This window comes from Armigeres subalbatus, chromosome 3, assembly GCF_024139115.2.
Source record: "Armigeres subalbatus isolate Guangzhou_Male chromosome 3, GZ_Asu_2, whole genome shotgun sequence".
NCBI lineage: Eukaryota > Metazoa > Arthropoda > Insecta > Diptera > Culicidae > Armigeres > Armigeres subalbatus.
Window position 1 is genome coordinate 51,708,353 of NC_085141.1, and position 14,301 is coordinate 51,722,653.

Genomic DNA, 14,301 nt, shown 5'->3' on the forward strand with positions numbered 1-14,301 from the left:
AACAAGGTCCGAAAACCTACCCACCTCTTGTAAAACGACTCTGGGACTCGAGGACCAAAAGCCCACATCGTTGGCTGCCGTTGGTTAGACCAGCAGCCTGAGGCTTTTAACGATTCCTCTTCTGGGTTTCGAATGACATTCCTCAAAGGCTAAGAGAATACGTACCAGGAAACGGTATCAAGAATTCGAAATGTGTGAAAAAGTTTGTTTCGGCATTTAATTAGAATAACCATCCTTTAATAACTAGCACATTTGTCAAACCGTCAACCAAGACGAACCACTGCCATGGAACCTTTAACCTCCAGATTCCAATAAAATTCATGAACTCGTGGCTAGTGCAGATGTGTTCTCGGTTTGCAGTGCACGAGTGATTACATGGTCAATTTTTTCATACCCGATAGACTTGAGAACGTGGCCAGCGCCGTTGCCGACCATTTAAAAAAAATCTAGAGCTCCTGGACTGTGCAATGAGGTTGAAGAGAAAATTCTCTATGCTTCCTTCCATTGGTTCCCTGTGCAATGAATCACATACAGTGACTGATTTCATACCCGCCGCTGCCAACATCCAGGCGCTAACGTATATGCAAAAATAGCCAGCATGAGTTAACCACTTGAAGTTTGTATGACGAAAGACATCTAACACGGGTTTTCGCAACAGTAGGAACCTTTCATGAAAAACTAGTTTGGCACCAGTTATGAAGACAGGTGTCTGCTAATAGGCCTATCACTTATTTTCGAGATTATAAACCCTAGATGCTTTTTGCCATACTGATTTCCGAAAGTTAACTCCTGGTGTGCCGCTGTAAACACGCTCAAAGTAGTCGGGACCTCCTTAGCCGTGCGATAAGGTCCGCGGCTACAAAGCAAGACCATGCTGAGGGTGACCTGGAAAGTCGATTCCCTGTGAGGTCCAGAAAATTTTTGGGTTGGAAATTGTCTCGACTTCCCTGGGCATAAAAGTATCATCGTGTTAGCCTTATGATATACGAATGCAGAAATGGTAACTTGGCTTTGGAACCTCGTGATTAATAACTGTGGAAGTGATTAATGCACATTTGCACAAGTTGCGAGGCGACAATGTCCCAGCGAGGGATGTAATTCCAATGAAGAAGAAGGAGATTTAGAAAACTAGCGAATACTTATCCTTTATAACTTACCCAAATCGTTGCTTCCAACGTTGTGTACAATCACGGCAGCGTACCCGGCATTCTGCGCATTGCGAACCTTCACCTCGAACGAGCAATTGTACCTTAAATTACAAATCGTCTGATTTGGATCAAAATCATTGACGTGAGAATGCACTCTTACCTCGCTACAATGACGACAAACCGCGTCGGAACACCAATGGTCCCCATAGAGGTGACATTCTCCGGTGGGCCCACCATGGTCGAGCAACCATCGTACGGTTCCGCCCGGACGGCCCGTACCTTAATGCCACTCTCCGGAATATCCGTTCCAAAGGTGGCCGGGAAGTCACGAAATTCCTCCAACAACTAGAAGTAGGTGAAACAGGTTGATAGGAAACGTTATCAGTGTTATTTAACAGTCAATAACTGTTATTAGTGATAGTAAAACTAAAAGTCGCTGTCGTAGGCATGCAAAAGTAAACACATTAAACGTATACAACAGATGGGAGACACACAGCTGGGAGATTTACATAAGTGGATAGTGGTTTCTATGTGGAACAAACCTGATCTTGCTGATAGACAAGGATGTCCCCCTTGGCACTTTTCGTCAGTAGGAAGACTGAGAGCAGCAGGACTAAATGGTAGTTGGTCAGAAGGCTTCTAATTAAGAAGCAGCTCACCATCGACATGGCCATCCTATCGGTTGCCACTATCACAGAAAACCCCAGTGTTTTGTTTTGGACGCAGCACTATTGCTAGACTTTGTCTAAGCTGCATCAAATCATGTCACTTTATTTCTCGATAATCGTATACGAGTCCCTTCGAACGGAAATAATTGTAGCACTTTAAGCCTTGCGTAAGGACTCTTTTCACACACTTTGCTTCAGTAGGTACTAATCAATGTACAAACAGCTGATACGGCCTGTAGCGTAAGGCGATGCGATGGATGGTAATGTCAGCTCGATTAAATTAGCAGCGTTGATGTCGTGTCGGCAGCCGACGTTGATGACGACGTTCACCATTCAGTGAAATGGCGAATGAATGGCAAAAGCGGTGCTGCAGCGGGGCGCTGATGCGTTCTAGCATGATAGTGGACCTTTGTCTGCTGCAGTGGAGTCCGGTTCTGGCATACTGGAAATAGATAGAATGACACATAGTTTCTATTAGTTCGTGTGCAGTCATTTTATTACGAAATTAATTTCATATTAGTTAAGATGCGACTGGGTACAAACTTCTACGGCTGTTTGTTTCGTCTATGACTGCCGCTACAAATCTGATAGGAGTCTAAATTGTTTATGTAGGCAGATTTTGGCAGAGGCGTAATCTGGGAGGTCTCTCACCGCATCGCATGTTTCTTGCAGAGTCAACAGATATTCCTAACAGAAATTTCCTTCGAACATCAAGCGCAACAAAGAACGCTCAGAAGAGGGAACATATTCAAAACAATGATAAGGTCTCGTGTCGCTGCGAAGGTATACGTGCATAAAGCTGTCCGATAGTGGAGCTCTTTTGCAAAGCCGATTGATGGTATAAATATAAAATATAGGAAATCATTCGGTGATTTTTCGCGCATGGTGTGTTTGAACTCATTCTCAGGTCTATAACATTCAATTTTGCTTTTGTTGCGAATTGCAGCTTGACCAACCAAATTGAAACTCAGTGATTTATTTTTTTTAAATGGCCAGTCCAGAAGCGCTTTATTCTATTCGAAATACATGAATAGTAGGGGAAGGTGGGGAGACTTGATCACCCCCTGTTTTATCGAGAACTAAAGTAGTTTTGTTCTAGCGTATTTTTTAGTATAGGTCCTCTAGACAAATGACTTTTATGTGGTGAGCTATTTTTCGGATTGACAACCTTATTTATTCGGCAGGGCGGTATGTAACTTTTGCCCTTCCCAAAGGTTTTTTTATTGGCCTCACAAAATTTGACCAACTTTTTATAACAATTACCAAACGCTTTCGTTTTTTTCACAGCACAAAGCCATTAATATGCTAAATGATCTGTACTGATGAAAATGTCAACATTCCATCAAAGTTTTAAGGATAATTGGATTTGAAGTTATTGCCTCAACACTTGATCCCCCATTAGTCACCCATACAAAAATTTGGCGAAAAAACTTCAAAAAATATTAATCTGTTCTCAGGCTTCTATTTTTTGTAGATTTGACAGATTTGATGAAGGGTTGGCAGAAAGGGGATCAAGTCTCCCCAAATTTCAAAATTGCATGTGCTGCCGAATTCAATAACAAAAATCGTTCATGTATGCGCACAGCAATTCGAAAATTCCACGTACATTTTAAAGGAAAAATATTTTAAAAATCTGAGGGCACCACTCTACTTTTATCAAAGCAAGTTCTTGGAGAGAGATCAATTCCCTCCGAATATTTTAAAAGTAACAGCAATAATTTAAGGAATGTTTCACATCAGTAAAGTTGAATACTATATTTCTTAGAGAGTCTGTGTGGAAATCGCGTATGTTTATTTATTTTTGGCTGTGATACAACGGAAATCAGAAAATGGGATCAAGTCTGCCAAGTCTCCCCTATAGTATTAAGTATGAAATGCAACTGAGTAACAAAAGCCTGGGCAGTAATAAAAGCCGAACTGTGCAGCAAAATAATAGAACTTACGTCACTTTGGATTATTGCGAACAGTAATCAATAATGTTATCATCATTTATATTTTGCTGAAAAAAAATGCAGTGGAAAATCGCAATGGTTAATCATCGAGTGACGCAAGGTTATCAAACGCGTAAATCAGGGTCAATCGAGATTTGCTCGGATAAAACTTGAAATGATGATGCTAAAATCTTTTGAAGCTTGTCTAGCTAAGGAAAAACGTATGACGTAAAACTATTCAAATCCACAATCAAAAACCCTGATTAATCCATCTAGCAGTGTTGGTGCCTTTTTCGTGTTAAAACATGAGTGAGTGCTTTTTAGCGTGTTTTGCGCATATAAAATAGTATTTTGGCCATAACTTCTGATCCCATAGTCCAATATGGCCAATTTTTTCAATAGCAAACAATGGGACAGGATTCCCCGTCGAATGGAACTTGCGAGTAATTCGGCCCATACACACATACACACACACACACATAAATACATACACACAAACAGACATCACCTTAATTCGTCGAGCTGAGTCGATTGGTATATAACACTATGGGTCTCTGAGCCTTCTATCAAAAGTTTGGTTTTGGAGTGATCATATAGCCTTTACGTATACACAGGATTTTGTTTTTACACGATTTTTTTTCGCTCGTATTTTTGATCGTGTGACTTCAATTTGCCACCAAACTCTTCCAAACATGTTTCAAAAAATCCTGAATAAATCGAAGAAAAATCACATGATAATTAATATACGTTAAACATTTAGGATGAGGGGAAAATTGAGAAAATGTAAATCGTGTAAAAACAGAATCCAGTCTACTTAGTATACGAGAAAGGCAAAAAGGCGTAGGATTTGAAGGAATATTTTCAAACACGTATTTGTTATTTGTATTTATTGAGTTTATTGTTTCCCTTTCTCGTACAACTAAGATGTACCGAAACGCTATAGGATCACTCCAAAAACGAACTTTTTGTATGACCCATAGTGTTATATACCGTTCGACTTATGTCGTTTTCGGTTTTAAACCTGGGTCAGGTCCGACCCCGACTCAGAATATCCTAACGAAAACTAATCGGGGTCGAGTCAGTATGATGGTGTTAGTGAGAACTCAATCCCTATCATCTGTTTTGTTTTCATTTTGCACTTTTATCAGCTGGCAGAAACAGACATATTTTATTATCTATTAAATTTTGTTATTAGTGTATCTTTTCTTGTTTTTTTGAATTATGGGAGTCAGATTTTTTTTCTGTTATTTGTGTAATTTTAAAAATGACAATTAATCCATCAATAAATTTATGTGATAAGGAGCTTGTAGGAATTTTTGCGCTCCGGAACATTTCTAGACCTACATTTGAAAAGGGCGTAACAGCCAAAATTTATTCCTTCTGATTCTTCGTCTACATATAAAGCTCTATATGTGGACGAAGAATCAGAAGGAATACATTTTGGCTGTTACGCCCTTTTCAAATGCTGGTCTAGATTTCTGGTAATTATGCCAATCCGTGTTTTCCGATAAACTTTTTTGCTGGTTCTTTGTGGCGTTCTGGGTAACAGTGATTGTGTTACAGTAGATTTTAATTATCAATTATGGCATTCAAATGGAACAGAACAAGAAAATATGAAAACAAGAAAATTTATTGAGATTTGGGGCCTTTTATTTCAAACGAAACATCAAATCCCACAAGAGTTGACTAGCATCCTTTTTTAATTTCTGCATTTTTTTTTGCTATTTTCCCCCAAGAGGGGACCCTTTGGGATGACCCGCGATTACGTCAAAACTACAAAAATCAAATATACAAGAAAAGCAAATAATTTTTCACTATTTATATAATCTAAACAAAAGATTCAACATAATGAAAAATATCAGTAGGATAGAATATGTCTTTGTCGGTTTTTAAAGAATTACAACTAAAAATCTTTCTTTCACTCAAACATTATATTCAAATCGTATAAAAACTGTTCATAAATTGACATTTGAATTTATTTTCTGACGAAGTATCATATGGAGTGTTACTAGGTAGCAAATATACCCTCTGCAGGGTAAATAATTGGTAAATCTATTGTAAATAATCAGAAAAACGTATCATTTATTGGTTATATTCTTCAAATCCGTAACCTTAAACAAATTATTCACAGAACTGCAATAATCAATAAAATAATGGTATGGACATTTTGGTAAAAATAATTTCATAGCAGCAGATACTCCGGTACGCTATTCTCCCATTGAGAGAGCAAATATACCTAAATTATATCTTCGAATACACAACGTAATAGTGAATAAATAGCAGCTACCTTCTCGTCACTGCATTTATCGATCAAATTTTCAACAAAGATTTCAACACTCATTTTGTTTATAATGGAGCTACCGTCTGAGGTTATCAGCGAAAAATATTTCGGTATCTGAATCCGATTCACCATCAGAGAAACTTGAATACAGCACACAATTAAAATAACCCATTTTTGCGTGGAAGAAAGCAACAAAATTGATAAATTTAACAAATGAAACAGAAACGATTCAAAATCAAATACCCATCCTTGTCCTTTACGTTTTCATTTTCTTTTAGGCAAACATAAACACAGTTTGACAGTGTGTGTTCGACTGTGTTGGTGAACCTAGGTTGGATCTCGATAAATCGGCAGAGCGAACCTCATTCATTTTGGGTCGGATCTGGTGCGGATCGCGATCCAACCTGAACGAATAACCGAACGTTTTGACAGCTGTTAGAGCGGATCCGGTACAGAACTAGGTTCGACCCAGCAATAACCGAAAACGACATTAGTTCGACGAACTGAGGTGATGTCTGTATGTGTGTGCTAGTGAATGTGTACACATTTTGTAGACACACTTTTTGGAACTTAGCACTGACTGATTCACTAGCAATAAGTTGCCATTGTTTGCTATTTAAAATTGACCAGATCGGACGCATTTCGGTATTGTTAAAAAATCTTTGTTTATTGCCAAGGGTCCTCCCTTGAAAAGTGACGCGCGCGTTTGTGTGTGTATCTGTACAATTTTGTAGAAATGGGTTTTTAAATACATTTCAGAATGCACGAGAAAGCCATCATTACCGCTAGGTGGATTAATCTGAGTTTTTTCTTCTAATTATTATGAATTTTTAAATTATAAGTTTCACTCAAAAGTGGCTCTAGAATTGATTGAAACCATCGTATTGCTAAATGTGATGAAAAGCGTCGTAGAACCAAGCATAAATCCAAGAAGAATATCGTTATTATCTAGCGCTTTAGCGAAAACATCTGCTAATTGCTTGTTGGATGAAAAAAGGTTCGATCTTGATATTCCCTTCGATCACATGGTCTCGCAAGAAGTGGTGCTTGACATCGATGTGTTTAGCTCTCTAATATGCAAGATTCTTTGTCATTGAGATACATCCGTGATTATCTTCATAGAATATAGATGGTAAACGATTCATTCATCGAGATTGTCTTCAAATCTGTAAGGATTCACTTCAACCATATGCCTTCTGAAACAGCCAAATTAAAAGCACCTCATTCCGCTTCACTTGAAGATAAGGCCACTACTGTTTGTTGTTTTCTGTTCGCCCAAGATATAGGATTTCTGAATACTTGAGAAACGTATACACTAACTGACTTTCTGTGAGGTGGACTGATAAGGTGTAATATGATTTAAGGATTACTCGCACTCTTCCAAACTTCCGACACTTACCAAAGGGATTGACGTAACCGTGCTGTCCAAAACGAGACAAATTTCCAACTCGAACAGACTTTTTTTCTTTACATAAGAATACCGGCGGAAGAAAAACGAACCGAACCGTTACGGGTTTTACCAAAAACTAACTTTATTTGCTTTTTACTTCCTGTTCTCTTGCTTGACAATGAACATCATATTAAAATTATATTGCAGTATTTATTATTTGTCGTACCTTTCAATACAATGTTTCATCCTTGGTTTCGTTTGTGTTGCCATGCCAACTTCGTCCACTTTTTCACACGTGTATTTTGTACAGTGTTCGTCTTTCTTCTCATTGCTTATTAGACCAGGGGGGGAGTAAGCCTGTCATCCACGAACAAATCTAGCCTACCTAAGATGTATTATCCGGGCCTCGCCGCTTGGGAAAGGCGGGCCACCCTGGGCCACCCCGCTTGGCAAGTGTAACATTTTTCGAACTGGATTCTTGTAGGATATTGGTTAACCTACACTACTGCTGACTAACGAAAAAATTGTGGGATTGTTTATTTACATTTGCTTCATACTACATGCAGAGGAGGCGCGATGCACCGCATATTACCCCCCTGTATTAGACGTAATGAGGCTGCATTTTTTGGATATAATAGGGCACTGCACGAACGAATCTCTTTCTCTTTTGTTCTTCAGGGAATTTGACGTTTACTGGCCTTGTTGTTTTCAAATTTCTTTGCAGCGAGAAAGAGACAAAGCAGTCCGTGCAGTGCCCTATAGGTAGGGGTACTGTTCTGTTTTCCATCTCACTGAACATATCACAAACAAAAAAATACAGCATCAAATTCGTTGCATCTTTTTGCTAACAAACGAGCTCACTCCTGATAAAAATCACAAAAATGGAAAACGACAAAAAAACAAATGTCATTTATTATTGTTGATGTGTTTGCTATTGTCCAAAGATGGTCTAGTAGCCGAAAAATTTGAACACATCGACATGAGGAGAGTGAATCCTGAACAAAATATGGTCAGAACTCATCGAGATAGAGAGATATCGAGATAGGGAGGTTATCGAGATGTAGAAAGACAAAATGTATGTAGATTGAAGGGACCGAGGAAACCATTGACATAAGGAGAGATATCGAGATATAAAACATCGAGATGTAGAGAGTCGACTGTATTTTTTTTCTTCTTTCATCTTTCTTGTGCCTTCACTCTTCTTCATTTCTTTAAATCACTCTGTGCATTCACTTAGTAAAATACTACTCGTTTCCTGAAACACCCTTTCCCTCTTTAACCAATAACATCCCTACTCCCTATAATCGTCTACTTAGAATTCAAGAGGTTCCCATCACACCTGCCTTCTTTTCGTCTACACCTGCCATCTACTACTCAGGATAAAAAATATGTGTACCAAATTTAGTTGAAGTCGGTCCAGGGGTTCCAGATCACCCTCCCATATAATCGTTTCCTCTTAGTGAATATGTGTACACTATACAGTTACACTGAATTGTTCGTTTTCTAAACATTTAATTTTTTTATAGTTTTGAGTGTTTTTTTTAGAGTGCCGACAATTGACCATCTTTATCAAAATGGCATAAAATTAACACTTAACAAAATTATTATTAAAAATATTCCAATACATGGAATCAATCAAATCTCTTTACCAGTTATTAACTTGTGCCAGGCTTCCATTTGTATGCAAATATCACCACTTTGTTCAATTGAACCAAAGTTATGAACCAAAAACAAAAGGGTGGCGACAACCGACCACATTCCCCTACATTCTTTGAGAACTGGTTTAGCACCAACTCCCAAAGCCAAGCCTTCTATTCGGCTTCAAATTGTGCTACTGATAATACAAATTATCACCCTACGATGCAAGTATCATTTTCGTTCAAGTTCAAGTTCATTTTTGCTTCACCTGATAAGATCCGAAATCGTGTTAATGTACTGACTTGATAGCATTGCATTCAATTATACATGTTGGCATAATGATTGTTCAACGCGAATCCTGAATCCCAGAGATATCTGTAGCAGACTCTGTAATCGACCCTCAATATTGAATTAATTATAGAAGAAAAAAATGCCGTTACATTGGCTTTTACGCATAAGCATTCTTCTTCTTCTTTTTCTTCAATGGCTCTACATTCCAACTGGATACCTCAGTTATTGATTGAAAGCTTTTCTATGCCCGCCATTGCATAAGTATGTATCTCGTGTGGCAAGTACAATGGATTTATGCCCAGGGTGAGCATGAGCATGAGCATGAGCATGATGACCGTGCATTTCGTAGTTGCTACTCCGTGATCGACCAGAACAATCGCAATTGCACAAGGAACCAATGGATGGAAGCATGGGATTTGCTCTCCAACCTCAATGTGCACAGTCCGAGAGCTCTAGTATTTTGGATAGTCGATAACGGCGCTGGCCACGTCCTCACGATCATCGGGGATGGGAAGGAATTGATGATGCAGTCACTCGCCCACTGCAAGCCGAGAACACCTCTGCACTCGCCACGAGTTCCTGCGGATTTTTTTTGGAATCTTGGGGTTAAGGTTTTATGGCAGAGGTTCGTCTTGGTTAACGGGTTGCCAATGTGATAGTTATGAAAGGGTTGTGTAGTATTCTAATTGGATGCCGAAACAAACTTTTTCGCTCATTTCGAATTCTAACAGTAACCTGCTAGAACTAATCAAGTTGTAGGTATAGGGATAGAAGATGGAAACGGTATGAAAGCCCATTCCCAGTTCTAGCGATTGCTGGAATATGAGAAATATATGAAAAGATACAAAGTAGGAGGAATGGAACGGGCCTGGGATTGAACCCACGACCTCCTGCGTATGAAGCAGAAGCGGTAGCCATATGACCACCAAGCCCGTTAGTACAATGGTTATATGCCCAGGGTGTCGAGAAAGTTTCCAACCCGAAAATATCCGGGACGAAAAGAACGGACCGAGAATCGAACTCGCCATCTCCGGATTGACAATCCTATGCCTTTGCTCGCAAGGCTACAGGAGAGCATAAGTATTATCAAAACGGTTAAAATTAGATTCGAGTTCGTAATACAGCCTTTCGGGAGATGGTACTTAGCATACGTTGTATAAATACTATCTTATCGACAAACAGCCCATATTTTATAATAATACTTTTTCAGCACATACACATTTTTTTTAATACGGTTCTAATTGAAATCCCGAATATGACTCATATTCCGAACACTCGCTGTTAATTGTCTATTTCAATTTGTTTTACGTAATTCTTCCCATAGGATTCGAATTTCGCAATCTTGGTCCTCGGCATATGAGTCATGTTCGAGATTCGAGTAGGTAGGTATGGGACGCTTTGATTAGTTGATAACGTATCTTTATCAAAACTACGCGCTCTACCATTTAACCATCAAGCCATTTCATTATCAAGTTGTTCATGTTTATGTTTGATGTTACTAATTTTGTAGCTATCAGAACTAAAATTTGTTTCTCATGATGCACTGTATTGAATACAAAAAATTAGGGCTTACAGAAAAAGTACTAGGAAGGTGGTGGAATCTTCTTCTTCCATATACATAACTACTCGTCGTGAATTTGTAAGCATGGCTGGCAGGGGTTTTTGAGGACGGGGAGAATTCTTATGATGGTTTGAGTCTGGAGATATGAATTTGTACATAACTCAAGAACTAATCAAGCAAATGGAACCAAATTTAGCATGTGTAGGTTTTTGAAGACAAAAAAATGATTCTATTGTGGGGTTAAAAGACTATTATTCTTCCATTTACTTCCACTATTAACTTTTTTATGTATCAACAAGCAGATACGTATTTCGTTTCCTACTTGGAAACTTCTTCAGTGTTTGTTATCCACGTCGATAACAAACACTGAAGAAGTTTCCAAGTAGGAAACGAAATACGTATCTGCTTGTTGATACATAAAAAAGTTAATAGTGGAAGTAAATGGAAGAATAATAGCCTTTTAACCTTGTAGCATTTCCCCTAAGACGCTCTAAAATAATTAATCATAATCATGATTCTATTGTGGTTCGACACCCCTCACCTTTCCTCACCTCCGCATATGATACAATCGATCGGGACCAACTATGGCAGCTAATGCACGAAAACGGATTTCCGGATAAACTGATACGATTGATCAAGGCGACGATGGATCGGGTGACGTGCGTAGTTCGAGTTTCAGGGGCATTCTCGAGTCCCTCAGAAACGCGTAGAGGGTTACGGCAAGATCGTGTCTGCTATTCAACATCGCTTTGGAGGGAGTGATACGAAGGGCAGGGATTGACACGAGTGGTACGATTTTCACGAAGTCCGTCCAGTTATTTGGTTTCGCCGACGACATTGATATCATGGCACGTAACTTTGAGAGGATGGAGGAAGCCTACATCAGACTGAAAAGCGAAGCGAAACGGATTGGAGTAGTCATCAACACGTCGAAGACGAAGTACATGATAGGAAGAGGCTCAAGAGAGGTCAATGTAAGCCACCCACCACGAGTTTCTATCGGTGGTGACGAAATCGAGGTGGTTGAAGAATTCGTGTACTTGGGCTCACTGGTGATCGCCGATAACGATACCAGTAGAGAAATTCGGAGGCGCATAGTGGCTGGAAATCGTACGTAAGACGCAAGACGCTCCGATCGAATAGAGTTCGCCGCCGTACCAAACTGACTATCTACAAAACGGTTATAAGACCGGTAGTTCTCTACGGACACGAGACCTGGACGATGCTCGTGGAGGACCAACGCGCACTGGGAGTTTTCGAAAGGAAAGTGTTGCATAGCATCTATGGTAAGGTGCAGATGGCGGACGGTACGTAGAGGAGGCGAATGAACCACGAGTTGCATTAGCTGTTGGGAGAACCATCCATCGCTCACACCGCGAAAATTAAGAGACTGCGGTGGGCCGGGCACGTAGCCAGAATGTCGGACAGTAATCCGGTGAAACGACAACGAACCGACTGGAAAAAGAAGGCGAGGTGCACAGCGGGCAAGGTGGATCGATCAGGTGGAGGACGATTTGCGGACCCTCCGCAGACTGCGTGGTTGGCGAAGTGCAGCCATGGACTGAGCTGAATGGAAAAGACTTTTATGTGCAGCACAGGCCACTTCGGCCTTAGTCTGGTAATAAATAAAAAAAAACCCTGATTAATCCAGCTAGCGGTGTTAGTGCCTTTCTCGTGCAAAAATAATACTAAAAAATATGAGTGAGTGTCACATAGAAAATAGTATTTTGGCCATAACTTCTGATCCCATAGTCCAATCTGGCCAATTTTCAATAGCAAATAATGGGACAGGATTCTCAGTCGAATGGAACCTGTTGCGAGTAATTCGGCCAATGCTAAGTTCCAAAAAGTGTGTCTACAAAATTTTGTACACATACACACATACATACATACACACAGACAGACATCACCACAATTCGTCGAGCTGAGTCGATTGGTATATAACACTGTGGGTCTCCGAGCCTTCTATCAAAAGTTTGGTTTTGGAGTGATCACATAGCCTTTACGTATACACTGACCCCACAATCATGGGTCACACACTAATATGGGTCATTTCCATTTGATCAACATGCAAAATGGAGTGACTAACAATTGTTACAAAGTGACCCATATATGTGGGATCAGTGTACTTAGTATACGAGAAAGGCAAAAATGAACTCATTAACGCTTGATAGACAATTAAATGAAAAAAATAATTATAGAAAAAGTCTATAAACAGAAGGTACAAGAGATAACACATTTTTAGCTGGGTCAGGGTTGCACAAAATTTTGATAATAATTTCAAGATTTTTTAATTTTTCCATTTATTCCCACTATGTTTGTATCAGTGTTTTTCTTCATCCGATAACAAAGAACTGGAGAGCTTGTCAAGTACAAAACGAAATACATAGGTATCGTTGATACAAACAAGTTTAACATAGTGGAAGTAAATGCAAGAATTGTAAAATCTTATAATAATAAATAAACATGATAAAGAATGTCTTGATGTCAAAGTTCACTCATCTTATTTTCATTTCATTTCTCATGGTCAACACGTGCAGCACGAAACGTTGTTGCTTGGACAATCCAGAGCACACCTCATTCATGACTGCGTCTGGCATCCAATCGAGAGGTATATTGTAGTACATATTATAAGGCAGCTAATCTAATCAAACGACACTATTCTGTAGAATGTCTTTATGTGAAATTGCTTTATGATAACTAGGACTGCCGTACCTAAGAAAACACACACTGGCTAGACATTTCGGTGACAACAGAAGTTACACATGAGTCATAATCTAATTAAACGGTAATCATCGATTGAAATTCGAAAGAATGCTTCCTTAGCCGACTGCATGCTACCATTGCAAATGATGGTGAAAGTTATTTTGTTATTCCAATGTTTGCCATCGTGAAGTCGTGCGTACTACAATCGCATTCGCCACAGTTTCTTCAACCGACAATTGTTAACCTCGCCCACGTGATTGACGACATACTAATTCCATTTACCCCGTGCTGAGCTGGAAGTTGATTAAGACGTTGTTGAACCAGGCCCAGCAGCATCCCAGCTGTGTGTTACGTTCTACGAGCGTTTGCCCGCATTCGCACACAGCAACAGATACGGCAATCAATATTTGCGCCCGCGTGTAGTATTTGTAGTTTTTAGTGTTTTGTTAACCCCGTCACAGCCAGCGCTATTGCTGATCGTCACCTCTGCCGACAGAACCAGTCAGGTTCAGTATGCGCGCTTTAGCCCTATAAATGTATCGACGCAGTATGGCAGCCACATTTTTACTATCCCGAGGTGCTATATACATACTACAAAGAGGGCGCTATACCATCTCAAGGTTACTACAGCAGCAGCAACCATGCCGGCTGTTTACTGCTGAGCATGATAGTGTAATATCGAACAGT

The 14,301-nt window shown here is 39.6% G+C and overlaps 1 protein-coding gene across 3 annotated transcripts in view; it reads right to left on the minus strand.

Moving 5' to 3' along the window:
• Positions 1 to 14,301, minus strand: part of LOC134225217 (E3 ubiquitin-protein ligase RNF13) — a 40,727-nt gene that overhangs the window by 13,624 nt on the left and 12,802 nt on the right. For all 3 annotated transcript variants that reach the window (XM_062705097.1, XM_062705096.1, XM_062705095.1), the window contains exons 3-5: positions 1,691 to 2,258; positions 1,309 to 1,493; positions 1,158 to 1,249 (exon numbers count right to left, since the gene is read on the minus strand). In XM_062705097.1, coding sequence (XP_062561081.1) covers positions 1,158 to 1,249; positions 1,309 to 1,493; positions 1,691 to 1,822 — 409 coding nt within the window. In that variant the 5' untranslated portion in view covers positions 1,823 to 2,258. The remainder of the gene's footprint in view (positions 1 to 1,157; positions 1,250 to 1,308; positions 1,494 to 1,690; positions 2,259 to 14,301) is intronic.